Below are 27,633 nucleotides of genomic sequence, written 5' to 3'. Positions count from 1 at the left end.
GTCTGAGAACGGGGCTTACGTGGCTGAGGGCATTGCAGGGCCAGAGATACTGGAACAGGACTGTGCTTGGCCTGTCCAAGGCACTGGAAAGACAAGGAAGTTGAGAAAGTTCATTCACACAAGGGATGCACGTAGCATTCAACTAGTATTATCTGTATTACTGTCTTTTTAGGCCTCGAGACTAATTGGGACACCAAGATGTTCTCAGGCCCAGCACCAATATCACCATGATGCCGATTGTGAAAACCTGTCTAACCTGTCTTACCTTCTCACTTCCTTTCTTCCAATCCAAGGGGACTATCCACTGCCGGAAATTATTCTTTCTTAGTCTGACCTGTCCTTGCCTTTCTTTTTCTTGTCCATCATTAAATTTTGCAAAGTAAAAAACTATACTGAGGACCCTTAATTACCTCTGGTCAGTTCTTTTAACGTGAGGGTCAGGGTGATGAATTAAAATACTTATGGCCCCCTTTTTCTCCTTCATGAATCAGCTTTATTGAGCTTGAATTCACATACGTAAAATGTACCCATGTGTAGTGTATAGTTTGGCAAACATTGATGTGACCACTCCAATCAAGATAATTCTCCCAACACCCCAAAAAGATCTGCCAGTGGCCCTTTGCAGTGACTCCCCTTCTACCCTCAACAGCCACACATCTGCTTTGTTTTGCCATAGGTTTTGTGTGTGTTTTGAAGTTTCCTATAATGGAAGAATACAGAACCACTCTTTGCCTGGCTTCTCTCACACCACATCTTGTCTCTGAGATTCACCTGTATTTCATGCGTCAGTAGTTTGTCCCTTTCTTATTGCCAAATAGTAACTCATGGTAGGAATATACCACCATCGGTGTGTATCCATTCACCTATTAATGGCCATCTGACCCACTTCCTTCAAATTAAACATGAAAATAGGTTTGAGTTCCCTACACAATAATATTTATTTAATAAATTAACTATTATATTGATTTAAAAGGAGAAATTTGACACAGCTTTATAGCCACAAAAACTTGAGTGCTTATTTGAGATGTGGCTAGTGTTTCATTCTGAACTCTGTGGAAACTAGACCAGCTACATGCAGACCTTGAGGTGCTCAGCACTAAAATTGTTCAGAGGTAACTTTCAGGGTCTCCTCCCCAAAGTTCCATATATTTCTGTATTCTTTCAATTGTTAATCACTATCATTTTTGTTCCATTTCACTTTTTTTGTTCCATATTTTAATTATTAAATTTTTTTATAATTTTGTTTAGCTGTTAGCATGGCAGAAAATTTCAACTACTTTACAGTGCTAGCCACCTATGTTTCTTAACAGGACACACCAAAATTATGAATGCCATTTATAAGATTTTTGTGGGAAGATAAGTTAATTGCTCAGTCATGTCCTACTCTTTATGACCCCATGGACTGCAGCCCACCAGGCTTCTCTGTCCATGGGGATTCTGCAGGCAAGAATATTGGAGTGGGTTGCCACGCCCTATCCCAGGAGATCTTCCCAACCCAGGGATCAAACCTGAGTCTCTTGCATTCTTGGCAGGTTCTTTACCATCTGAGCCACCAAGGAAGACTGCCTCTTAAGCAAACTGCTTACAAAATGTAAAACACAATCAGTATGTGATTTGGGAACTCCTATGGCACCCCACTCCAGTACTCTTGCCTGTAAAATCCCGTGGACACAGGAGCCTGGTGGGCTACAGTCCATGGGGTCGTGAAGAGTCGGACACGACTGAGCGACTTCACTTTCACTCTTCACTTTCATGCATTGGAGAAGGAAATGGCAACCCACTCCAGTATTCTTGCCTGGAGAATCCCAGGGACGGGGGAGCCTGGTGGGCTGCCATCTATGGGGTCGCACAGAGTCGGACATGACTAAAGTGACTTAGCAGCAGCAGCAGCAGGAGCAGTGGCTTACAGGGAACCAGAATTTTACCAGATATGAGAACTAGATGGCCTCTGGCTGTCTGAGTGTTTTGGTTTGGTTTGGGGTAAATCTTATAAAGTATATTTTGTTATCTGATAATTATTATTTTGCAGCTGAAGTTGGGCCTTTGCCATGTGTTTAACATCCAAGCCTTAGTAGTCAAACAGTTGCTTCCTGCTTTTCAATTAGAATGTGTTTTTATTAGAAAGTATTATACATGAGCAATATCACATGTTTGTATCAGCTTAAATAATTAGCATCAACAATGTTGTTATAATCCATAAACCTTAACAAATGACTGAGGGTTTCCTCCTGTTTAAATAATTATATGATGGAGACAGAAATTAGAGAAGTTGTTGCCAAGAGCAGGGAGAAGGAAAGAATAAGTAGTGAATGCCATTGAGTAGGAGGATTTGAAAACATTCTAAAATTTTATAGTGCTCATGGTGTATAGTTCTTTGAATATACTTTAAAAAAAAAACAAACCTAACAATAGTGAGTTGCACATTTCAAAAGGGTCAAGTTTATAGTATGTGAATTCGATCTCAGTAATAATATGATTGCTTTCAGCATGCCTGTCTTCATCTTGCCTGTATAGATTGCTATTGTGAATAGCATATGTGTTTTCAAATTTGCACATTATGATACAGACTTATTTTATCATATGACATTTGTTTTGTAATTTTGAGATAGTTGTGAGTTTTTTGGAAGGGTCTTCTGCCAAAGATCTCATAACTAGAGATAAAATATCTCCACTGCTTCACTGAAAGGCAAAATTGTGTAGGTTACAAAATAAAAACAAAAAAGCCTCACTGTCTCACTCTAGAATGAAGACAGCCTTATTGTGTAATGTCAGTTCCCAGCATGACATACTATTTTTTGCCTCTGCCTCTTAAGATGCAAAGTAATGGGGTTTAGAGCTGAGAAGAGGGAAGGTCTAGTTGCTGTTGTTTTATTTTATTTGTGGTATTTCTGTCTCCTCCCTACCAGCCAGATTTCTATCCTTTGTCAGTTTTCCTCGGAATGTTTTCTTCTCCTGTATTTCCACTGATGCCACCCTAGCCCTGATGCTCACTATCTTTCAGCGGATTTATTGCAGTCACCTCACCCCACCCCTGTCTTTCTGATCTCTCCCCCTGCAGTCTCCCCACCTTCAGCCATCATACTCATCTACCTGTTAACACTATTTCATTTTCTTACTGAAGAGTGTATAGTAGCCACATACAGTGAAGTTTAAATCCTTCTGTTCTGTTCAGGGCACTTTAAGGCCCTCCATGATCTGAGCTCATCTTACTTACCCCACTTTCCCTCCACATTTCCAGCCAGTGTTTTGCTTTCGCAAATTTGGCCTTGGAATGCGGAATGAAGCAGGGCAAAGACTAATAGAGTTTTGCCAAGAAAATGCACTGGTCATAGCAAACACCCTCTTCCAACAACACAAGAGAAGACTCTACACAGGGACATCACCAGATGGTCAACACCAAAATCACATTGATTATATTCTTTGCAGCCAAAGATGGAGAAGATCTATACAGTCAGCAAAAACAAGACCAGGAGCTGACTGTGGCTCAGATCATGAACTCCTTATTGCCAAATTCAGACTTAAATTGAAGAAAGTAGGGAAAACCACTAGACCATTTAGGTATGACCTAAATCAAATCCCTTATGATTATACAGTGAAAGTGAGAAATAGATTTAAGGGACTAGATCTGATAGATAGAGTGCCTGATGAACTATGGACTGAGGTTCGTGACATTGTACAGGAGACAGGGATCAAGACCATCCCTATGGAAAAGAAATGCAAAAAAGCAAAATGGCTGTCTGGGGAGGCCTTACAAATAGCTGTGAAAAGCAAAGGAGAAAAGGAAAGATATAAGCATCTGAATGCAGAGTTCCAAAGAATAGCAAGAAGAGATAAGAAAGGCTTCTTCAGTGATCAGTGCAAAGAAATAGAGGAAAACAACAGAATGGGAAAGACTAGAGATCTCTTCAAAAAAATTAGAGATACCAAGGGAACATTTTATGCAAAGATGGGCTCGATAAAGGACAGAAATGGTATGGACCTAACAGAAGCAGAAGATATTAAGAAGAGGTGGCAAGAATACACAGAAGAACTGTACAAAAAAGATCTTCATGACCTGGATAATGACGATGGTGTGATCACTCACCTAGAGCCAGACATCCTGGAATGTGAAGTCAAATGGGCCTTAGAAAGCATCACTATGAACAAAGCTAGTGGAGGTGATGGAATTCCAGTTGAGCTATTTCAAATCCTGAAAGATGATGCTATTAAAGTGCTGCACTGAATATGCCAGCAAATCTGGAAAACTCAGCAGTGGCCGCAGGACTGGAAAAGGTCAATTTTCATTCCAATCCCAAACAAAGGCAATGCCAAAGAATGCTCAAACTACCACACAATTGCACTCATCTCACAGGCTAGTAAAGTAATGCTCAAAATTCTCCAAGCCAGGCTTCAGCAATACGTGAACTGTGAACTTCCAGATGTTCAAGCTGGTTTTGGAAAAGGCAGAGGAACCAGAGATCAAATTGCCAACATCTGCTCGATCATCGAGAAAGCTAGAGAGTTCCAGAAAAACATCTATTTCTGCTTTATTGACTATGCCAAAGCCTTTGATTGTGTGGATCACAATAAACTGTGGAAAATTCTGAAAGAGATGGAAATACCAGAGCACCTGACCTGCCTTTTGAGAAATCTGTATGTAGGTCAGGAAGCACCAGTTAGAACTGGACATGGAACAACAGACTGGTTCCAAAAAGGAAAAGGAGTGCGTCAAGGCTGTATATTGTCACCCTGCTTATTTAACTTATATGCAGAGTACATCATGAGAAACGCTACTGGAAGAAACACAAGCTAGAATCAAGATTGCCAGGAGAAATATCAATAACCTCAGATATGCAGATGACACCACCCTTATGGCAGAAAGTGAAGAGGAACTAAAAAGCCCCTTGATGAAAGTGAAAGAGGAGAGTGAAAAAGTTGGCTTAAAGCTCAACATTCAGAAAACGAAGATCATGGCATCTGGTCCCATCACTTCATGGGAAATGGATGGGGAAACAGTGGAAACAGTGTCAGACTTTATTTTGGGGGGCTCCAAAAGCACTGCAGATGGTGACTGCAGCCATGAAATTAAAAGACGCTTACTCCTTGGAAGAAAAGTTATGACCAACCTAGATAGCATATTCAAAAGCAGAGACATTACTTTGCCAACTAAGGTCCGTCTAGTCAAGGCTATGGTTTTTCCAGTAGTCATGTATGGATGTGAGAGTTGGACTGTGAAGAAAGCTGAGTGCCAAAGAATTGATGCTTTTGAACTGTGGTGTCGGAGAAGATTCTTGAGAGTCCCTTGGACTGCAAGGAGACCCAACCAGTCCATTCTGAAGGAGATCAACCCTGGGATTTCTTTGGAAGGAATGATGCTGAAGCTGAAACTCCAGTACTTTGGCCACCTCATGTGAAGGGTTGACTTATTGGAAAAGACTCTGATGCTGGGAGGGATTGAGGGCAGGAGGAGAAGGGGACGACAGAGGATGAGATGGCTGGATGGCATCACTGACTCGATGGACATGAGTCTGAGTGAACTCCGGGAGTTGGTGATGGACAGGGAGGCCTGGCGTGCTGCAATTCATGGGGTCGCAAAGGGTCGGACACAACTGAACGACTGAACTGAACTGAACTGATCTGTTTTGCTTTGGACGAGTAGGCAGCATCACATTTGGCACATGTGCAGAGCTCTTCCTTGTTTCTATGCCTTTACTAGCACGACTCCCCACAAGTCTTTCTCTGAACCTTTTCCTATCCTACTCATTCTGTAAGTCACACCTCAAGTTCTATTTTGTCTATGAACCCCTTCCTAACTGTTGCTCCTTTCTCTAAACACTTGTTGCTTTTATTAGCTGCATTGTCCATTTAGTATATCCATGAAATAGGTCTGAGTGTAGTCCTCTAATTATTGCCTGTTTGTGTTTTATTTCCCCAACTATGAGAGTTTTTAAGCACTTTGGGATCATGGTGCTTGTATTCACTATACGTGATATACTGGTTATATGATTGCCCACTCAGGTATTGATTGGTTAAGTAATTGATTGTCTTTGTGTCAGGGAGGGCATATGGTTTACAGTGATTTTAATGTTTTCATATCTCAGCCCTGGGTTTGGGGCTTCCTTTCAGCATTCATAGAAGGAACCTTATGCTCTCATCCTTTTATTATTAAGTTCTGCCATGATGCCATATCTCTTTTATTTTGTTAGATACTTAAATTAGAGAAGGAAACAGCAACCCACTCTAGTATTCTTGCCTAGAGAATCCTGTGGACAGAGAAGCCTGGTGGGCTGCCATCTATGGGGTCGCACAGAGTCGGACACGACTGAAGTGACTTAGCAGCAGCAGCAGGCACTTAGATAGAAAAAAGTTTCTGGGTTCTGTACTGCTGCTCGTTGAACACCCATTTTCTTTTAAGTTTTTATTTTATATCAGAGTATAGTTGATTTACAATGTTGTGTTAGTCTCAGGTGTACAGCAGAGTAATTCACTTATGCATGCATTCGTGTCCCACTCTTTGTAACCTAATGGACTGTAGCCCCCCCACCCCCCCATCTCCCCAGGCTCCACTGTCCATGGGATTCTTCAGGCAAGAATACTGGAGTGGGTTGCCATTCCTTCTCCAGAGGATCTTATAGATACATAGACAGACATAAATATATATATATACACACACACACACACATATATCTGTTCTTCTTCAGATTCTTTTCCCATATAGATTATTACAGAGCTTTGAGTAGAGTTCCTGGTGCTATACAGTATTCAGTTCCCATCTTGATCTCAAAGCTAGCTGAGACTGTGAAGTGCTATTTCCAAATTTTGTATAAAAATAAGAGGGACTAGAAAAACACAAAGGCTTTTATATAGATCTGAAAGGGTATGATAGAATAAAAATCTCTTTGTTAAGGTGGGAAAAAATAGTTACCATCTCAGAGGTATGCTTCATCCCAATTTCTGTTGCCTCTTACTGTTAATTTACTCAAGTGTTTGTGGCTTTATGGAAGTTGATCTTGTAAAAGGCTGAATTATCATTTAAAATGTGACTTTCATATATTTTACATGTTTTGTGACTAGATACTACCTATTGCGTTAAAAAACTCCCACGGAATCCTGAGAGAAAAGAAATTATAGGCAATGGAGAGCAACAGTATGTTTATGTGAAAGATGGAGATATAATTAAGACTGAAGGTGCCACACTAAGGTAAGTCAATGTCCTTGAGCTGGGGAAGGCAGGATGGGGGTCTACGTCTATGTGTTACAAAAGCGGGAGAAGGGAGATTTCATCACATTTGCTTGTCTGAGTGAAGATATCTCAGGAAGGATACAGAAGATGTGCTGACATTGATTTCTCTGGGCGGAGACAACAGGTTGCTTGATAAGCAGAGGAAAAGACTTTTCACTCAATCTGCCTTTCTAAAATTGTTTATTTGAATTAATTGAGGACCTTTGTTAATAAATCAAATTTAAATGTTAAAAAATGGAGTAGCTTCCTGCTAGGGTGATTTAGGGACCTTCCCATTAGGTAAATTCAGGGCTCTCTCATGCTCTCATTTCCAAAGGCTGCCCCGTCCCTAAAGTAAACACATTTCAGGCCAAACTCATCTCTCCTGAGACCTGTCTGAGGGATTTGAAAGGGTATTTCAGATTCAACTTCAAGGCTGAACTAATTCTGGTTTTCTCTCCCCCACAAACTGTACTTGCTTTCCGACTTCAGAATAGTTACTTTTCTTAGTACTTTATAGAAATTTTTTTTCTGCTAAGATAGAAGCTGACTCCTCTTCACTCTTTTTTGTTCCTCCTCCTCCCCTCCCCACCCTCACCTGCTACATTTAATTGGGTCGGTTTTTAACCTCAGAAATATTTGGCAGTGCAGCCTCTTTTTCACCACGTGTACAACCACTACCTCTTACTCAGCCTTCCTGGCTTCCTAATCTAACCCTTTGTACCTCGTGTCACCTGGAACGTAGAATAGCACTCCCTGCACACAAGATGATGTTTGCTCCCCTGATGTGTGACAGTCTGGCCCCACAGGTTCCTGGTCTTCGCTCTCATCACTGCCCTCGTAGGCACAGTTACAAGGACATTGTGTGCATCCAGGCCTTGGCTCGTACCATCCCCCGTACCAGGCATTGCCCCTTCCCTTCAACTTGTCTCCCTGACAGATTCTTATCTGTTCATTCTCCAAACCTAATCCACCCATTACTTAGTTGCAGAACCCTTTCTGGGCAAAATTCATTGCTCCTTCCCCTAATTTTCCTATAACCTTTATTGTTTTGTCATAGCACATATTAAATTTTAAGGTTTTTTGTACGTAAGTACCTCAGATAATCAACTCCTTAGCTTCACTAATTAATATTAGTTAATTCTAGTTGCTGTGGTCAACCAACCCAGAAATGGGTAATGGCTAAAACATGAAAGAAGTTTAGTTCTCAGTCACAGAAAGTCCAAAAGTGGGTAGTGATTAGTGAGGGACTCTCCTGCAAGTGAGGTTTCAAGCTCCTTCCGTTTTGTAATTCCATTACCCTCAGTCCTTGCTTTCAAAGTCGCCATGCTCACCTCCCTCAACCCAGCAGGTGGAGAAAGAGGCATTGCAAGCACTTTGACAGAAAAGGCCATATGCAGACTCTTAAAAGAATGGTTTTCCAAATGAGTCTTTCTCAATTAAAAGAAAAAAAACCACTGGGTCTGTTCATAAATGCATTTTATTGTGATTGTTCATAGGATTGTCTGTAAGATATGATACACACTGACACTATTTTTTCCATGGTGGTTTGATTTACATGTATTATGGTTCAGCTAACATCCATCAACTCATATAGATAAAAAGAAATGAAAGAAGAATAAAAAGAAAAAAAGAGCAATTTTCTCCTTGTGATGACAACTCAGGATTTATTCTCCTAACAGCTTTTTTATAGATCATACAGCAGTGTTTAATCACCTTGTTGTACATTGTATGCCTTGTACCAACCTTATAATTGGAAATTTGTACCTTTAACTACCTTTCCTCCATTTCTCCCTCCCCTCACCCTCCACCTCTGGTAACTATGCCTGATCTCTTTTTCTGTGAGTTTGATGGGGTTTTTTTTTTTTTAAGATTCCACATATAAGTGAGATCATGTTGTATTTGTCTTTCTCTGTCTGACTCATTTTACTTAGCATAATACCTTCAAGGTCCGTCTACATTGTCCCAAATGGTAGGATTTCCTCATTTGTTATGACTGAGTAATCCTGCATTGTGTGTATATGTGTGTGTATATCACAACTTTTTTATCCATTTATCCATCAGTGGCCACTTAGGTTGCTTCCATGTTTTGGCTGTTGTAAATAACACTGCTGTGAACACTGGGCTACAGATATTTTTTGAAGTTAGTGTTTTCATTTCCTGAGCATCTATTCCTGAGAGTAGAATTGCTGGTGATGTGTAGTTCTATTTTTAATTTTTTGAGAGTTCTTCATCTTGTTTTCTGTAGTGGCTGTATCAATTTACAGTCCTGCCAGTAATGCACAAGCGTTTCCTTTTCTCCACACTCATAGCAGCACTTAGTATCTCTTGTGTTGTTGATGATGGCCATTCTGACAGGAATCAGGTGGCATCTTATTTTGGTTTTAATCTGGATTTCCCCAATGACCAGTGAACAATTTTCATGTTCCTGTTGGTCTTTCATCTGTCTTCTTTGGAAAAATGTCTATTCAAGTTTTTGGTCATTTTTTTAATTGGATTTTTTGCTGTTGAGTTGTTTGAGTTCCTTATTTATTTTGGATGTTAACTCCTTATCAGATATATGGTTTGCAACTGTTTTCCCATTCTGTAGACTGTCTTCATATTTTTATATTTGCTAGAAATATACCTACTGGAACCATTTTCATATAACATGAATACTTTCATTAACAGGTTGCAGCAGGTTTAATCAGACCAGAGATGATTTCTAATATCTCTTTAATAACTTGACATTGGTGCAACTATAAAATTGTAATTGTTTGCAATATATAAAGCACATACTTAGAAACTATAAAAGCATAAAATTCTTAATGTCAGTTCTTAATGCCTCTCAAAAGTAATTGCTCCCCTTACACTAGTAGCTTATGTTCTTGTACCTTATATCTATTACATTTTTAGCAGAATTTTTTATAAGGACTTGATTTTTTTTGTTGTTTTTTTGGTAAGGGAGAAATCATTCTAAGATACACTCATTTCTGTTTTCTTCTTGTTCAGTGGCTAAGTCATGTCTGACTCTGTGCAACCCATGGACTGTAGCACGCCAGGCTTCCTTGTCTTTCACTATCTCCCACAGTTTGCTCAACTCATGTGCCTTGAGTCAGTGATGCCACCCAACCATCTCACCCTCTGTTGCCCCTTTCTCCTTCTACCTTCAATCTTTCTCAGCCTCAAGGTCTTGTCCAGTGAGTTGACTCTTCAGGTCAAGTCACGAAAATATTGGAGCTTTCAGCTTCAGCATCAGTCCTTCTAATGAATATTCAGAATTGATTTCCTTTAAGATTGACTGATTTGATCTCCTTACTGTCTAAGGGACTCTCAAGAGTCTTCCCCAGCACCACAGTTCAAAAGTATCAATTCTTCACAGCACTCAGCCTTCTGTATGGTCCAACTCTCACATCCATACAGGACTACTGGAAAAACTATAGCTTTGACTGTACGGACCTTTGTTGGCAAAGTGATGTCTTTCTTTTTAGTACACTGTCTGGATTTGTCATAGCTTTTCTTCAAGGGAGCAAGTGTCTTTCAATTTCAGGGCTGTGGTCACCATCCACAGTGATTTTGGAACCCAAGGAAATAAAATCTGCCAGTGTTTCCACTTTTCCCCATCATTAGCCGTGAAGTGATAGGACTGGATGCCGTGATCTTAGTTCTTTGAATGTTGAGTTTTAAGCCAGCTTTTTCACTCTCCTTTCAAACTCTCATCAGGAGACTCTTTGTTCCTCCTCATTTTCAGCCATTAGAATGGTATCATCTCAGTCAGTCAGTTCAGTTGGTCAGCTGTATCTGACTCTTTGCAACCCCATGGACTACAAAACCTCAGACTTCTCTGTCCATCACTAATTCCTGGAGCTTACTCAAATTCATGTCCATCAAGTCAGTGATGCCATCCAGTCATCTCATCCTCTGTCCTCCCCTTCTCCTCCTGCCTTCAATCTTTCCCAGCATCAGGGCCTTTTCCAGTGAGTTGGTTCTTCACATCAGGTGACCAAAGTATTGGAGTTTCAGCATCAGCCCTTCCAATGAATATTCAAGACTGATTTCCTTTAGGATTGACTGGTTGGATCTCCTTGCAGTCCAAGGGACTCTTAAGAGTCTTCTCCAACACCACAGTTCAAAAGCATCAATCCTTCAGCACTCAGCTTTCTTTAAAGTCCAACTCTCACATGCATACATGACTACTGGAAAAACAATGGCTTTGACTAAATGGACCTTTTTGGTAAAATAATGTTTCTGCTTTTTAATATGCTGTCTAGGTTGGTCATAGCTTTTCTTCCAAGGAGCAAGTGTCTTTTAATTTCATGGCTGCAGTCACCATATGCAGTGATTCTGGAGCCCAAAACATAAAGTCTCTCACTGTTCCCATTGTTACCCATCTATTACCATGAAGGGATGGGACCAGATGCCATGATCTTCGTTTTCTGAATGTTGAGTTTTAAGCCAACTTTTTCACTCTCCTCTTTCACTTTCATCAAGAGGCTCTTTAGTTCTTCTTCACGTTCTGCCATAAGGGTGGTGTCATCTGCATATCTGAGGTTATTGATATTTCTCCCAGGAGTCTTGATTCCAGCTTGTGCTTCCTCCAGCCCAGCATTTTGCATGATGTACTCTGCATGTAAGTTAAATAAGCCGGGTGACAATATACAGCCTTGACGTACTCGTTTCCCGATTTGAAACCAGTCTGTTGTTTCATGTCCAGTTCTAACTGTTGCTTCTTGATCCACATACAAATTTCTCGGGAGGCAGGTAAAGTGATCTCTTTAAGAATTGTCCACAGTTTGTTGTAATCCACACAGTTAAAGGCTTTGATGTAGTCAATAAAGCAGAAATAAATGTTTTTCTGAAACTGTTGCTTTTTCAGTGATCCAGCAGATGTTGGCAATTTAATCTCTGGTTCCTCTGCCTTTTCTAAAACCAGCTTGAACATCTGGAAGTTCACGGTTCACGTACTGTTGAAGTCTGGCTTGGAGAATTTTGAGCATTACTTTGCTAGCGTGTGAGATGAGTACAATTGTGCAATAGTTTGAACATTCTTTGGTATGGCCTTTCTTTGGGTTTGGAATGAAAACTGACCTTTTCCAGTCTTGTGGCCACTGCTGAGTTTTCTAGATTTGCTGCCATATTGAGTGCAGCACTTTAACAGCATCATCTTTTAGGATTTGAAATAAATAGCTCAACTGGAATTCCATCACCTCCACTAGCTTTGTTCATAGTGATGCTTCCTAAGGCCCATTTGACTTCACATTCCAGGATGTCTGGCTCTAGGTGAATGATCACACCATCGTCATTATCTGGGTCATGACAATTTTTTTATCTAGTTCTTCTGTGTATTCTTGCCACCTCTTCTTAATATCTTCTGCTTCTGTTAGGTCCGTACCATTTCTGTTCTTTATTGTGCCCATCTTTGCATGAAATATTCCCTTGATAGCTCTCATTTTCTTGAAGAGATCTCTAGTCTTTCCCACTCTGTTGTTTTCCTCTATTTCTTTGCATTGATCACTGAGGAAGGCTTTCTTATCTCTCCTTGCTATTCTTTGAAACACTGCATTTAAATGGGTATATGGCTCCTTTTCTCCTTTGCCTTTAGCTTCTCTTCTCTTCTCAGATATTTGTAAGACCTCCTCAGACAACCATTTTTCCTTTTTGCATTTCTTTTCCTTGGGCATGGTCTTGACCACTGCCTCCTATACAATGTCAGGAACCTCCTCCCATAGTTCTTCAGGCACTGTCTATCAGATCTAATCCCTTGAATCTACTTGTCACTTCCACTGTATAATCGTAAGGGATTTGATTTAGGTCATACCTGAATGGTCTAGTGGTTTTCCCTACTTTCTTCAATTTAAGTCTGAATTTGGCAATAAGGAGTTCATGATCTGAGCCACGGTCAGCTCCCGGTCTTGTTTTTGCTGACTATATAGAGCTTCTCCATCTTTGGCTGCAAAGAATATAATCAGTCTGATTTTGGTGTTGACATTCCGGTGATATCCATGTGTAGAGTCTTCATACACATATTGGAAGAGGGTGTTTGCTATGATCAGTTCATTCTCTTGGCAGAACTCTGTTTGCCTTTGACCTGCTTCGTTTTGTACTCTAAGGCCAAACTTGCCTGTTATACAGGTATCTCTTGACTTCCTACTTTTGCATTCCAGTCTCCTTTAATTAAGAGGATGTCTTTTTTGGGTTTTAGTCTTAGAAGGTCTTGTAGGTCTTCATTGAACCATTCAGCTTCAGCTTCTTCAGCATTACTGGTCGGAGTATAGACTTGGATTACTGTGATTTTGAATGGTTTGCCTTGGAAACGAACAGAGATCCTTCTGTCATTTTTGAGATTCCACCCAAGTACTGCATTTTGGGCTCCTCTTTTGAAATCCAATTATTATTAATTTATCATTAATGCCATTAGAGTGGTGTCAGTTTTCTTAAATACTGTTACGATTTGAATTTTGTCATCTTTGCAATGTCTAGGGCAGTGGTCTTATTAGTTTTCTCCATAGCTTTATTATTATTATCAGGGATCTTATTGAAACACCCTTGCATTTTTTATAAACTTTATTTGATCACTATGTTATTTTTAAATTTGCTTTTGCATTCTATTTGTTAATATTGAGTTGACCAAAGAGGTCATTCAAGTTTTTCCATGCCAGCTTATGGGAAAAACCCAAACAAACTTTTTAGCTAACCTAATATTTTGGTTAAGATTTTTATAATATTCATTAATGAGACTGGGTAGTTAATTTTCTTTTTGTGCAGCCTTATCAGGTTTGGCAGTCATAAGTTTTCTTTCTTTACCTAAGTTCTGGTGTGGATTCTAGTGAAACTATCTGACTTTTAAGTGTTTGTTAGAGGTAGTCCATAAAAATACTGAGCCTTTAGTTGCTAATAGTTACACATCTTGTTAGTGAAGCTTCATTGTTGCTTACTAGTAATATGGTCCTGTGAGTTAAGCTTAAATAAGACATATAATTTAAACTTATTTGTCTATTTTTTATAGATTCTCTTTTAAATTCTAGATTAGCCTGGAAAATCCCATGGATAGAGGATCCTGGTAGGCTACAGTCCATGGAATTGCAAAGAGTCGGACATGACTAAACGACTTCACTTCACTTCAGACTTTAAAAAGTCGTAATCTAACTTACTTTATTAAAAAAAGGTTTACCTGCATGTGCACGCTCAGTTGTTTCGGTCACGTCCAACTCTTTGCAAACCTATGGAGTATAGCCTGCCAGATTCCTCTGTCCATGGGATTCTCCAGGCAAGAATACTGGAGTGGGTTGCCATACCCTCCTTGAGGGGATCTTCCTGACTCAGGGATCGAACCCAAGTCTCATGTCTCCTGCCTTAGCAGGCAGATTCTTTACCACTAGCGCCACATAGGAAGCCCAGAAGAAGGTTTACTCATCAAAACTTGCTAGAATCTAAAACCAAACTTGAAAATATGTTTATTAGACCATTAGGTAGGCTTTCCAAGGTCTTAAAGCAGAGAGGAATGCAGAATTACCTTCGGTAGGTAGCTTTTTTAGGCCAGACACACACACTCAAAAAAAAATTCAGGCACACGACATACATAATTAGCAAAAGTGGACACCTCTAGGGAGAAAAAATGAAAGAGGGTGGAGCAGTGACAGTAACAAATCTTGAAGGACTGTTTGATCCGTTGCTGCATCTTGACTTTCCCATTTAGTTTTTTTTTCTTTTCACTTTTCTTAGTCACTTTTATTTTATTTTTTTTTTATTTTTACTTTATTTTACTTTACAATACTGTATTGGTTTTACCATACATTGACATGAATCCGCCACGGGTGTACATGAGTTCCCAATCCTGAACCCCCCTCCCACCTCCCACCCCATATCATCTCTCTGGATCATCCCGGTGCAACAGCCCCAAGCATCCTGTATCCTGTATCAAACATAGACTGGCAATTCATTTCTTACATGATAGTATACATGTTTCAATGCCATTCTCCCAAATCATCCCACCCTCTCCCTCTCCCTCTCCCTCAGAGTCCAAAAGTCTGTTCTATACTAGTTTTTTTTAATTAATTTCCCACTCTGAAAAAAAATCAGAGTTGGTTTTCCCCCATTCTCCCAAATCACCCCACCCTCTCCCTCTCCCTCAGAGTCCAAAAGTCCGTTCTATACTAGTTTTGTTTTTTTTTTTTTTGATTAATTTCCCACTCTGAAAAAAATCAGAGTTGGTTATCACACTTCTCTTACTTACAGGCTCCATTCCTGTCTCCCCGTCTTCTGGGGTCAGAATTTTGGTTAGCTCAGTATTCAATGTTAACCTTACTAGGACTATAGATACTATTTACAGCTGAACCATGTAGTAAACTGTGCTTAATTTTCCTTTCGTGCTTTCCTGCAGTTAATAATTGTTTTGTTATTTGAATAATTTTCTGTATACTTATCATTAATTCAACTCCAGTCACAGAAATGTTCTCTCAGAGTGTTTAAATGTATCTGGGATTCTCGCGCTTCCGTGTTCTGGATGAACCTCCCTCAGAGCCTCTTAACTTGCTGTCCTGGATGGGTCTCTTCCAGGCTGACTGTATGATCCTTCCAGAATTCCCTTCATGCTCACCTGGGGCTTCCCCTTGCCTCCCTCCAGTCTTGGATTACCTGTCCCCTGTACCCCATAATTTTCTTTCTTGATACTCCTATTTTGGTGGAGCCCACCGCCAATAGCTTTCTGAGAAAGTGCATTTTTAAGACCTTTCATCTCTAAAAATGTCTCTGTTTAATCCAACTTGACTTAAAATGCACTGTTTGTAAATTCCAGGTTGAAAATCTTTTTTCCTTCTTGGTTTCATATGCAAGATTTCATTGCCTTCTAGTTAATACAGTATCAAGACTGAGAAATCTGAAACTTTTCAGATTGCTGAACTTTTTTGACCACCTGTTTGTTTCTTTTCTTTCTTTTTTCTTTCTTCTTCACTATGTTCTGGAAATTCCCAGTGGTATACCTTGGAGGAAGTTTATAATGGTGGATCCTTGAAAGGCCTTTTCAGTCTGGAAACATGTGTCCTTCAGGTCTCACAATTTTCCTGAAGTTGTTCACTGATGTTTTCTCTAATCTGTTTTGTCCTGTTTCATTTATTAAACCCCTCCTGTTTTGTTAGAACGCGTAGATGCATCCCCTAACTTTATTTTTTTTCTCCTGTTTTCTGTCTTTTTTGCCTTTTTGCTGTACTTTCTGGGTGGTTTTTAATCTCCTAATCCAATTTTTCCCTTTCTCTTCTCACAGTTTTAGCTTTCAGGAGATCTTTTTGCCCCATAAATGCTCTGTTCGTAGTATTCTTTCTTGTTTCATCATTGCAACTTCTCATCTCTCCTAGGACATTAGTGGGGCTGTTTCTCTTTGTGGCTGTGGAGGGGAGGTTTGTGTGTGTTTTTGTTTTTGTTGGAAATTTTCTTCCTTATAATTTGTAGCCTCTAAATTGGTTTGCTTGTTTTTATTTGCTCTCCTCAGTTTGAAAGGCTCTCTTCAGATGCCTGGTGATCTGGTGTTTACCAGTGTCTTCTAAGGGTGAATGTGTGCACAGTTGCTTCAGTCATGTCAGACTCTTTGTGACCCCGTGGAGTGTAGCCCGCCAGGCTCCTCTGTCTGGGATTCTCCCAGCAAGAACACTGGAGTGGGCTGCCATGCCCTCCCCCAGGATGTCTTCTAAGGGAGATGACAGCTCTTTGGGAGCTCTGAAAACGTAAGAGGGCTCCTGTAGGTTGTGCGCCACCCTGTGGCGTCATCTAGATGAATTGTTTACTTGGGGAACTTCCAACATAGGAATCAGAGTCTTTCTTCCTGAGCTGGGAATGTTTCCCAGCAAAGACTCTTCTCATCTTCATGAGGAGTAAAGGCCTGGCTGCCAGCATTATAGGAGCTGAGTTTGGAAAGAAGGCTTGCGGATCCATGTGTATTCACGTGGTCTTCCTGTTTTTAGAAGAGTGTCACTACCTCTGTCAGTGTCTATGTTTCACCCTCATTGAAGTTTCCTTCGTTGAAGATTAACTCTCCAGTCTTTTCCTTCAGTGGGGTTGGGGTGCTTGTCAGGCTGCTCCAAATGAGAGGGGAATCTAAAGACCTGAATGTTTGTTAAATACACTCTCAGCCAATCTTTCTTCCTTTAATCTCCACTCCCCCGTCTACTTCTAGATTCCTGGTGCCCCACGTCCAGAGACTGGAGACTTCTGCAGTGTGAATCTGGTTGGGTCTCAGCTTTCATGTCTGCCAGCTTAGATGTCAGTTTTTCTCTCATCTAATAAGTCATTTCTCACTCATATGTCTTCTTTTAGCTTCTAGAATTCTAATGATATGGTCCATTCTCCTCACTCCTATGGGTTTATGCCATTTTTCACATATCCCTTTATGGTAATTTATTGATGTTTTAGGAGGAAAAGAAGAGATGCAGGTGTTCAATCCAGTCTTAACCAGAAACACATGCTCAATTCCTATGCAATAAATGCAAATATGGAATTATATCGGCCCTATCTTCCCCCCAAAAAAGTCCATTATTGAGAAAAATTATCTAAAGTATTCCAGGCAAATAAAATCCAATACTGTTTAGAATAGGCAAAGAGAAGGACTTCCTTGGCGGTCCAGTAGTTAAGACTCCATGCTTCCACTGCAGAGGGCATGGGTTTGATCCCTGGTCAGGGAATTAAGATCCCTCATGCTGAATTGATCAGCTGAAAAAATAAAATAATTAATTAAAAAAATCAAAACAGAGCTCTGTTTTTGCAGCCAAAAAATAAAGTTTTATTTTAAAAAAGAGGTAAGGATAATTAACCTCTCAAGCTAAATAAAACATAATTTAAATCTTATTCCATCAGACATTTTTTGCTATCTCCTGTGATTTCATTATCTAAAATAGAAAATGAAGAGGTTAATAGTACCCACCCCATTACTAGTAGGAAGGATTAAGTGTATAATGCTTGTAAATTCCTGAAGTCAGTGCTTGGCACATGGAAAGCAATATATTGATATTAGCTACTACTGAGTGCTAAGCATTGGGAATATAAAGATGAGAATTAGACAGGAGTCCTGCCTTTCAGAGATCATAGCCTTGTGAGGCAGAATGGTAAACAAGAAAACATGTGAAATCTGCAGTAATTCAAAGTATGCAACTCAAAGTACAGGAGTAACAACAGAAAAAAATGACTACTAGAGAGGGTTGCCTGTATGTGGCTGAGCAATCAAGTACTCTGCAGAACAAATTATTTAGACTTAGTTTTTTAACTGGTTGATTAATTGTAAGGTCATAAACCTTCATGTAGGGGATTTCCTGGCAGTCCAGTGGTTAAGACTCCACTCTTTTCAGAAAATGTGTTGACATCATTTATTTGTGTCTTTTCCATAAAGAAGGAGAGAATAATTCATGACTCAAAATTTCTTCCAAGCCTACGAGTTCCAACTGTTGCTATTTCTTCTTTGAACTAGAGTTATATACACACCTGGCCACACTGATGATCATATGGCTCTAGTCTTAGAAGAAGAAAATGCTCTGTTTTCTGGAGATTGCATCCTAGGGGAAGGAACAACTGTATTTGAAGACCTCTATGATTATATGAACTCCCTGAAAGAGTTATTAAAAATCAAAGCTAAAGTTATATATCCAGGTGGGTCATTCTTTTAACCTAGCAAACCATTTGTTTCAAATGATGAGAAAGATTTCCTTTTGGTTTGTGTGTGTCTTCAGCCTTGAAGAGATATGTATAAACTGCTTATTTCTAAATTAACCCCTAAGTCTTGTCTAGCAATGCAATTAAAAAGAAGACTGAGAGTTGTATTAATAACTTTTTTAAAGATAGGGTTATTTTTTAACATCTACCCAGCTGTTAATAGAACTCTTAAACAAAGGAAATAAACTTATTGGGACCAGAAAATGTTTTCATTTCATGAGCTATCTTTAGTTTTGTTAACTTGATTTCTGCTGTGGACTGAATTTTAGCCATGTGACCAAGTAACATTTGACCTCTGAGCTTTAGTTTTTTAACTCACACTGTGGAAATCAGTGGGGCTTCCCAGATGGCACTAGCGGTAAAGAACCTGCCTACCAATACAGGAGACTAAGAGACGTGGGTTTGGTCCCTGGGTCAGGAAGGTCCCCTGGAAAAGGAAATGGCAACCCTCTCCAGTGTTCTTGTCTGGAAAATCCCACGGACAGGGGACCCTGGCAGGCTATGGCTCATAGGGTTGCAAAGAGAAGGGCACGACTGAAGTAACAAGCATGCATGCATGGAAATCAATATTTTCCATATTAACTGTGAGACTGCACATTTATTTCAGTTCCTCAGGAAAAAAAAAAATACCTATTATTAGTATATCAGCTATCACTGCCCTGCTCTACAGTATGAATCTCCCTTCCCTCTTAAAACCTAAGATACAGGACCCAACAGAAGGCCCCAGGAGGGAAAAGAGACTCAATTACTGACTCTTTTAAGTCCTTCTAACTTGTTCCTAGCCAGAGAGCCATGAAAAGATCTATAAATACAATGTCTTCAATACCTTCATATTCTTTCATGAGTTCCCACTGCTGAGGGGTGGGAAACATACAGTTGGTGGGACTAGGCATTTGGATTAATGTATGACATCAAAGAAGCAGAGGCTGACAACTGTTTTGAAAAAGAAGAGAGTAGACGTTTGATGCACTCACATTGGAGCAAAGCTAATGAGAGGGTGCCTGGTACAGGTTCTTGGGGTGTTGGCTTTAGTGAATCCAGTGAACTGGCTTATTGGTACAGCAGGAGCCCATTTGTCAAAGGTATTCCATAGCCATAGCTACCACATATTAAAGCCTACTACCCTACCTGCAGGTACAGTGTCAGGATCTTCACAAAGCTGTCTTCACAGAAACTAAGTGAAGCAGATAGCTGAAGAAATAAGCTCCAAGATTCAGAGACTTTCACAGCCATACAGCTAGTAAATGGTAGTCCGTATCATAAAGCCTGAGCTCTTTATAAAACAGGTCAGTCTACTTTTGGTTTCTTGATGTTACTCTTTAGTTGCTAAGTCATGGACCCCATGGACTGTAACCCGCCAGTCTCCCCTGTCTGTGCGCTTTCCTAGGCAAGAATACTACAGTGAGTTGCCATTTTCTTCTCCAGAGGATCTTCTTGACCCAGGTATCGAACCCACATCCCCTACATTGGCAGGTAGATTCATTACCACTGAGCCACCAAGGAAGCCCCTACCCCTGGTGATTGTTCTCAAATATCTTAAAAAAAAAACCTCTCTTGCAGATTGGTGTAATACATTCATTTTCACTGTTTTAAGAGAAGGTAAATTTCATTATGACTTTATCTGGGTTATCAATGTTTCTGAACTGCTAGCCTGTACATAAAACTCAAAGTTCTCCTGTGGTCCTTGTGAATTTTTAATAGCTCTTCATCACTTCCATGAAGTTACTTTATATATTCCACTTTTCAATCTTTGATAAGCATAGTGGTTAAGAACACAGAGCAGTTAAAAGCATCTGAGTCAGAATCCCAGCTCCACTTAGCTATGTAACTGCAGGCAGATTAATTACCCTTCCTATGCCTCAGTTTCTGCTGTTCAAAGGAGAAAATAAACATACATACTTCATGGGATTCTTGTAAGGATAAAGTGTATCAAGCATTTAGAGCAGTATCTGGCAAATAAACTCAACATTTTAAAAAAGACTAAGATCACGGTATCCAGTCCCATCACTTCATGGCAAATATTGGGGAAACAATGGAAGCAGCAACAGACTTTTTATTTTCCTGGGCTCCAAAATCACTGTGGACAGTGACTGCAGCCATGAAATTAAAAGACACTTGCTCCTTGAAAGGAAAGCTATGACAAATCTAGACAGTGTATTAAAAAGCAGAGACATCATTTTGCCAACAAAGGTCCATATAGTTAAAGCTATGGTTTTTCCAGTAGTCATGTAAAGATGTGAGAGTTGGACCATAAAGAAGGCTGAGTGCCATGAAGAATTGATGCTCTTGAATTGTGGTGCTGGAAAAGACTCTTAAGAGCCCTTGGACAGCAAGGAAATCAAACCAGTCAATCCTAAAGGAAATCAACCCCAAATATTCATTGAAGGACTGTTGCTTAAGCTGAAGTTCCAACACTGTGGCCACCTGTTGGAAAGAGCTGACTCATTAGCTGATGCTGGGAAAGATTGAAGGTAAAAGTAGAAGGGAACAGCAGAGGATGAGATGGTTGAGTGGCATCACTGATTCAAGTACATGAATTTGAGCAAACTCTGGGAGACAGTGGAGGACAGAGGAGCCTGACATGCTACAGTCCACGGGATCGCAAAGAGTCGGACACAGCAACTGAACAACTGGCAAATAATGAACACTGTTAATACTACCTGTTGTTACTGTTGTGGTTACTATTTTTATTGTTAATTTTATTGTTATCTTTTAATTGTTATTTTTTCTAATGAACACTGTAATATTTTATATAGATTTTGACATAATTCTCTAAAAGTTTTTATCTTGGTATGTAATTTTTAAATCTCTTATTACCTGTATAGTTTTCCAAATAATTCTCACTTGTATATTTAGTATGCCTTTTCCAGGACACTATGAAATATTTTTTGAGTAGAGTGAATTAATTTGAGTTGTACTTAAAATTTTTTATTTGGTTGAAATAATTTTTATAATTATTCTGATTCAGGACATGGCCCAGTTATCCATAATGCCGAAGCTAAAATTCTGCAATACATTTCTCACAGAAACATCCGAGAACAGCAGATTCTTACAGTATTTCATGAGAACTTTGAAAAGTCATTCACAGCAATGGAACTTGTAAAAAGTATTTACAAGGTAAATTTTGTTTATCTTATTTGTACATGCCACAATTTTAATAGAAGAATCTATTCACTAGACTATTAATGTGGTAAACTCATCACATCATGGAGCAGAATGAGTCTGCTAATCTTTTAAGTAATATTAGTCACTTGTATAGATTTGAGATCATCAAATCTCAAGTTTCTAGAATGCAGAAGTTGATAAACACTGGCCCAGAGAATAACCCTTCTGAGCCTTTATTAAGCCTTTTATACTTCATTCTGTAGGAGATCATTGCCAACAGCCTGGTGATGAGCCTTTGTTATGATTTATGTTTTACATGGAGAAGGAAATGACAACCAACTTTGGTATTCTTTCCTGGAAAATTCCATGATGAGGCTACAGAGGATCCTGGTGGGCTACAGTCCATGGAATAGCAGGGAGCTGGACACTACTGAGCAGCTAACAACAATAATACATTACTCTGACCATCTTGATTATCTAGTGTCCTACTCAGCAGCAAATGAGAAGGGGTGATCTGCTGGAGACAGATCCTGGCTAATAGCAGTGAGAATTAGTAGCAGTGCCTGTGGAGGTGAAAGTCGCTCAGTCATATCCGACTCTTCGTGACCCCATGGACTGTACAGTCCATGGAATTCTCCAGGCCAGAATAGTGGAGTGAGTAGCCTTTCCCTTTTTCAGAGGATCTTCCTACCCAGGGATTGAACCCAGGTCTCCCCCATTGCAGGCAGATTCTTTACCAGCTGAGCCACAAGGAAAGCCCAAAGGATTGAAAGGAGAAAGGCCTCAAAGAAGAGCATAAGGAGAGTCATTTAGTAGAGAAAGAGCCCCTCACACAGTGGCCTCTGAGCACATTCTTGTTTAACAGCAGCATGTGGCAATCCATCTGTAGGATTCAGTTTCTGAGCAAATGTGTATTAGATAACTGATGTAGGCAGTATAGCTTAGGGGTTAAGAATGTAATAAGATTATCTGGGTTTTAAGACTCCATGGCCATAACCTATACAGCCATAAGATACCTGAGAGTGTAACTAAAGATGAACTTGAAAAGGAACCTGAGTAAGTTTCATTTAGTAAAGGTCTTTAACGTCCCATCAAACCAGTCAATCCCTGAATGTTCATTGGAAGGACTGATGGTGAGGCTGAAGCTCCAGTACTTCAGCCACCTGATGCAAAGAGCTGACTCATTGGAAAAAACCCTGATGCTGGGAAGGATTGAGGGCAGAAGGAGAAGGTGGCGGCCGAGGATGAGATGTGTCATCACTGAGTTTGACATGAGTTTGAGCAAGCTCCAGGAGATAGTGAAGGACAAAAGCCTGGTGTGCTTCTGATTTCAGGTAACATGAGGACTTAAAAGAATTCTTTGAATTTTCATTAAAATGTAATTTGATGACCTTAACAAAACATTTTCAGGGAGCTGAGAAATGGAGATAGTCAATTTAGTTAAGAAGCTTGACTTTGAAAAATTCTTAAAGAATAAAAAAGACAAATAGTGTATGTGACAAATAAGTGTATGTTACCTCTTATAATGTGGAATCTAAACAATACAACAAGCTAGTGAATTATACAATACCCTTGCCTGGAAAATCCTATGGACAGAGGAGCCTGGTAAGCTGCAGTCCATGGGGTCGCTAAGAGTCAGACATGACTGAGCAACTTCACTTTCACTTTTCACTTTCATGCACTGGAGAAGGAAATGGCAGCCCACTCCAGTGTTCTTGCCTGGAGAATCCCAGGGATGGGGGAGCCTAGTGGGCTGCCGTCTATGGGGTCACACAGAGTCGGACACGACTGAAGCAACTTAATAGCACCAGCAGCAGCAGCAGTGACCCAAAGTGAGACATATATAGGATGAAATAGTTTTGGTTATTACTATATAAAAACCTAGAGTTAAAGCTGTCTTCTTGACGGTATGGAGACTCCTTAAAAAGCTAGGAATAAAACCACCGTGAAAGTGAAGTCGCTCAGTCATGTCTGACTCTTTGCGACCCCATGGACTGTAGCCCACCAGCCGCCTCTGTCCATGGGATTCTCCAGACAAGAATACTAGAGTGGGTTGCCATTTCCTTCTCCAGGGGATCTTACCAACCCAGGGATCGAACCCAGGTCTCCTACATTGCAGGTAGCCACTTTATCCTCTGAGCCACCAGGGAAGCCCCCATATGACCACCAGAGGAAAACCAGGAAAACCACCATATGACCCAGCAATCCCACTCCTAGGCATATACCCTGAGGAAATCAAAACTGAAAAAGACACATGTACCCCAGTGTTCACTGCAGCACTATTTACAGTAGCTAGAACATGGAAGCAACCTAGATGTCCATTGACAGATGAAAGGATAAAGAAGCTGTGGTATGCATATACAGTGGAATACTACTCAGCCATAAAAAGGGATGCATTTGAATCTGTTCTAATGAAGTGGACAAAACTAGAGCCCATTGTACAGAGTGAAGGAAGTCAGAAAGAGAAATATAAATATCATATATTGACACATATATATGGAATCTGAAGCAACAGCACTGATGAATTTATTTTCAGGGTAGCAGTAGAGAAACAGACATAGAGAACAGACCTATGGACAAGGTGGGAGCAGAGGAGGGAGAAAGGGAGATGTATGGAGAGAGTAATACAGAAATTTACAATACCCTGTGTGAAACAGATGGCCAATGGGAATTTACTGTCTCATTCAGAGAACTCAAACGGGCTCTGTGACAGGCTGAAGGGTGGGGTGGAAAGGGAGATGGGAGTGTGGTCTGGGAGGGAGGGGACATGGACCTACCTATGGCTGATTCTTGATGTATGACAGAGAAACCACAACGTTTTGTAAAGCAGTTATCCTTCAGTTAAAATATTTTTTTTTAAGTACTTCTCAACAACAAAAAAGACTGTCATCTTTTGTCTTTTTTCTTTAAAAGTTTGAAAAAGATTAACCATGTTATTTTTTTGAAAAAGAAATATTGTAGGGACTTCCCTGGTGGTCCAGTGGTAAGGACTCTGTGCTTCTACTGCAGAGGGTGAGAGTTCGGAACTAAGATCCTGCACACTGTGTAGTACGGCCAGAAATAATTAATTAAAATTAAAAATTAAAATATACTCTCATCTTTCCTTTAGGATACTCCCGAGCATTTACATAAAATGGCCCAACATAATGTCTTGCTACATTTGAAAAAATTAGAAAAAGAAGGAAAAATATGTAAGTATTCTTCCAAATTTTTTTTATTTTGGGTGCTGAACATATTTGTTAACAAATGAACTAGTTTTCCTGTGAGGAAAAACACCACCTACCAGAGTTCTCCCTTGAATGTCACTGTGAGTGGGAGAGACAGTCATTAGGAAGGGTCAGTAGCAAAAGGCCAGGGAACGACACATTAGAACAAAAGCTCCCACAGGAGTGAGAGCCCTGCGTGGGGGCTCCAGTCCTCACCCACCCGAATGTAGCGGGAAGAAAACTTCGCCTTTGCCAGAGTGACCACAAAGAATTTTACATGTAGATTTGGGAACAGCCAAAGGTTTTGCAGTAGTAAAGGTAGTAAACTCAAAGATACTAAAGCAGTAATTCTGCAATTGTTCACTAGTGTTGACTTGTCAACTTAATAATCTTAGAAGTGTGCTGCTTAAAAAGCAAGAGGTGCAAAGTTGGATCCTGTGTAGAAGTTTTAGCAACGTTATTTGTACCCCCCTACCCCCACCGCAAGAGAAACCCCAACTTTATATTGAGCAACAAAATTTTTTAAGAATTAATGCTCTTTCTAGTTACAAGATAACTTAAAATCCAGTGATTTTACTTGTCTGTTGTTAAATGTTTACTCTGTAATTTTCTTTCCACAGTTAGCAACACAGATCCTGAGAAGAAATGGAAAGCTCATCTTTAGTTTCAGCTTAATGAAAGATTATGTTGTTTTGATTTTGGAGAATGAGATGTTCTGTTAACTATGAATTATTTACAGAGAATATAGCCTGTGGAACACTGAAAATAACCCTAGATATACTTTTAAATAACATTATATCTATTCTAAAATGTGTAAATCACATTTTGTACCTACAATATTAGCTATTTATCTAACCAAGCTCTTATAACATTTTACCAAAAATGCAGAAATCCAATTGTTTATGCATTTTCAATAAACAAAGTAACGGTTTCTTTTAAAATAATAAGTTTTATGTCATTTAAACTGGATATTATTTTTAGAGATCATTTATCTATGACCAGTGGTCAGTAATACTTTTTTTTTTCCCAGCTGCTTCAGTTAACAGCACAGATGTCAATGTCATCCTTCCTTTTCTACAACCTTTGTCTATATCAGTAGATTAGAGGCTTGTTTTCATGTTTCTCTCAATCATATCATGATTAAATATCAACTCTGTTCCTCTGTATCATATGTATTTTCTTATAATGGCATCCTACAAGTGATTCATGTAAATCAACATTTGGTAATAGAAAAGCATTAAATTCCCAATTAAAGTCATTGTGTATAAATAATTATTTCTGTAATCCATTAGTACAACCAATATGTTTTATTAATTTAGGTTTTAGTATATACTGGCTCAGTTGGTAAAGAATCCACCTGCAATGCAGGAGACCCAGGTTCAATCCCTGGGTTGGGAAGATCCTCTGAAGAAGGAAATGGCAATTTACTCAGGTATTCTTGCCTGGGAAACCCCATGGACAGAGGAGCCTAGATGGCTACAGTCCATGGGACTGCAAGATACAACTTAGTGACTAAACCACCACCATCATCAAAATATATATGAATTACATACCAGAGATTTTTAAGATTAGAATATTATAAGAGCATTTTTTATATAAATAGTGTTTTTAAATAGTGGTTAGGTTCTAAGGTCAACCACCAGTGCTTATTTAACCCATAAGGTTGCTAAATAACAGTACAAAAATGAGCTCAGAATCCTGAAACTACTTCCTATTCTCTTTTCTAAGACTTTTAGAAAATTCTTTTAAAACTTTTTTTTTTGACAACCTCATCTCTCCCTGCCCCTTTTCCCAAAGTGAAAGTGAAAGTCGCTCAGTTGTGTCCACACATGGGATTCTCCAGGCCAGAATGCTGGAGTGGGTAGTCGTTCCCTTCTCCAGGCGGTCTTCCCAACCCAGGTGTCAAACCCAGGTCTCCCGCATTGCCAGCAGATTCTTTAGCAGCTGAGCCACCAGGGAAGCACATTTTTCCCAAGGCCTCTAGCATTTTCATATCATCCTAAACTCTGGAGATCTGGTGTGTTCATGAAACCATTCCATATTACAAAGTAACTGGGAGTTCAACAACAAACTAACAACCCAAAATGAGCAAAGGACTTGATGAGACATTTTTCCCGAGAAGATATACAAATGACCAATAAGCACATGAAAAGATATTCAACATCACTAATCATGAGGAAGATGCAAATTAAAACCACGGTGAGTTAGAGGACAGGGATGAGAAGGGCTTTCCAAATTGAGGGGATCACATACACAAAGCCATGGAGCCATTGTCTTTCTCTAAGGTACCAGAGCACATTTCAGACTGCAAGTGGATCTAGTGAAAGAGGACTGATAATGGAAGGTTATTAAACTTGGTTACTGAACCAGCCTATAAACAAGTGGTTTGGTTTTTTTTTCTTTCTTTCTTTTTATCCCCTTGGAATTATTTTGTTTAATTGGAGTATAATT

General features: G+C 39.7%; 1 protein-coding gene across 1 annotated transcript in view; it reads left to right on the top strand.

Moving 5' to 3' along the window:
- LACTB2 (lactamase beta 2) overlaps window positions 1-26,440 on the top strand; it is a 34,209-nt gene extending 7,769 nt beyond the window's left edge. The window contains exons 3-7 of the mRNA XM_052651894.1: window positions 7,054-7,180; window positions 18,630-18,808; window positions 21,840-21,988; window positions 25,086-25,167; window positions 25,803-26,440. Coding sequence (XP_052507854.1) covers window positions 7,054-7,180; window positions 18,630-18,808; window positions 21,840-21,988; window positions 25,086-25,167; window positions 25,803-25,846 — 581 coding nt within the window. The 3' untranslated portion in view covers window positions 25,847-26,440. The remainder of the gene's footprint in view (window positions 1-7,053; window positions 7,181-18,629; window positions 18,809-21,839; window positions 21,989-25,085; window positions 25,168-25,802) is intronic.
- Window positions 26,441-27,633: the final 1,193 nt, after the last annotated feature.

The sequence above is a fragment of the Budorcas taxicolor genome, chromosome 14 (genome assembly GCF_023091745.1).
Source record: "Budorcas taxicolor isolate Tak-1 chromosome 14, Takin1.1, whole genome shotgun sequence".
In the NCBI taxonomy this organism is placed as follows: Eukaryota; Metazoa; Chordata; class Mammalia; order Artiodactyla; family Bovidae; genus Budorcas; species Budorcas taxicolor.
This window is presented reverse-complemented; position numbering and strand designations above follow the sequence as displayed.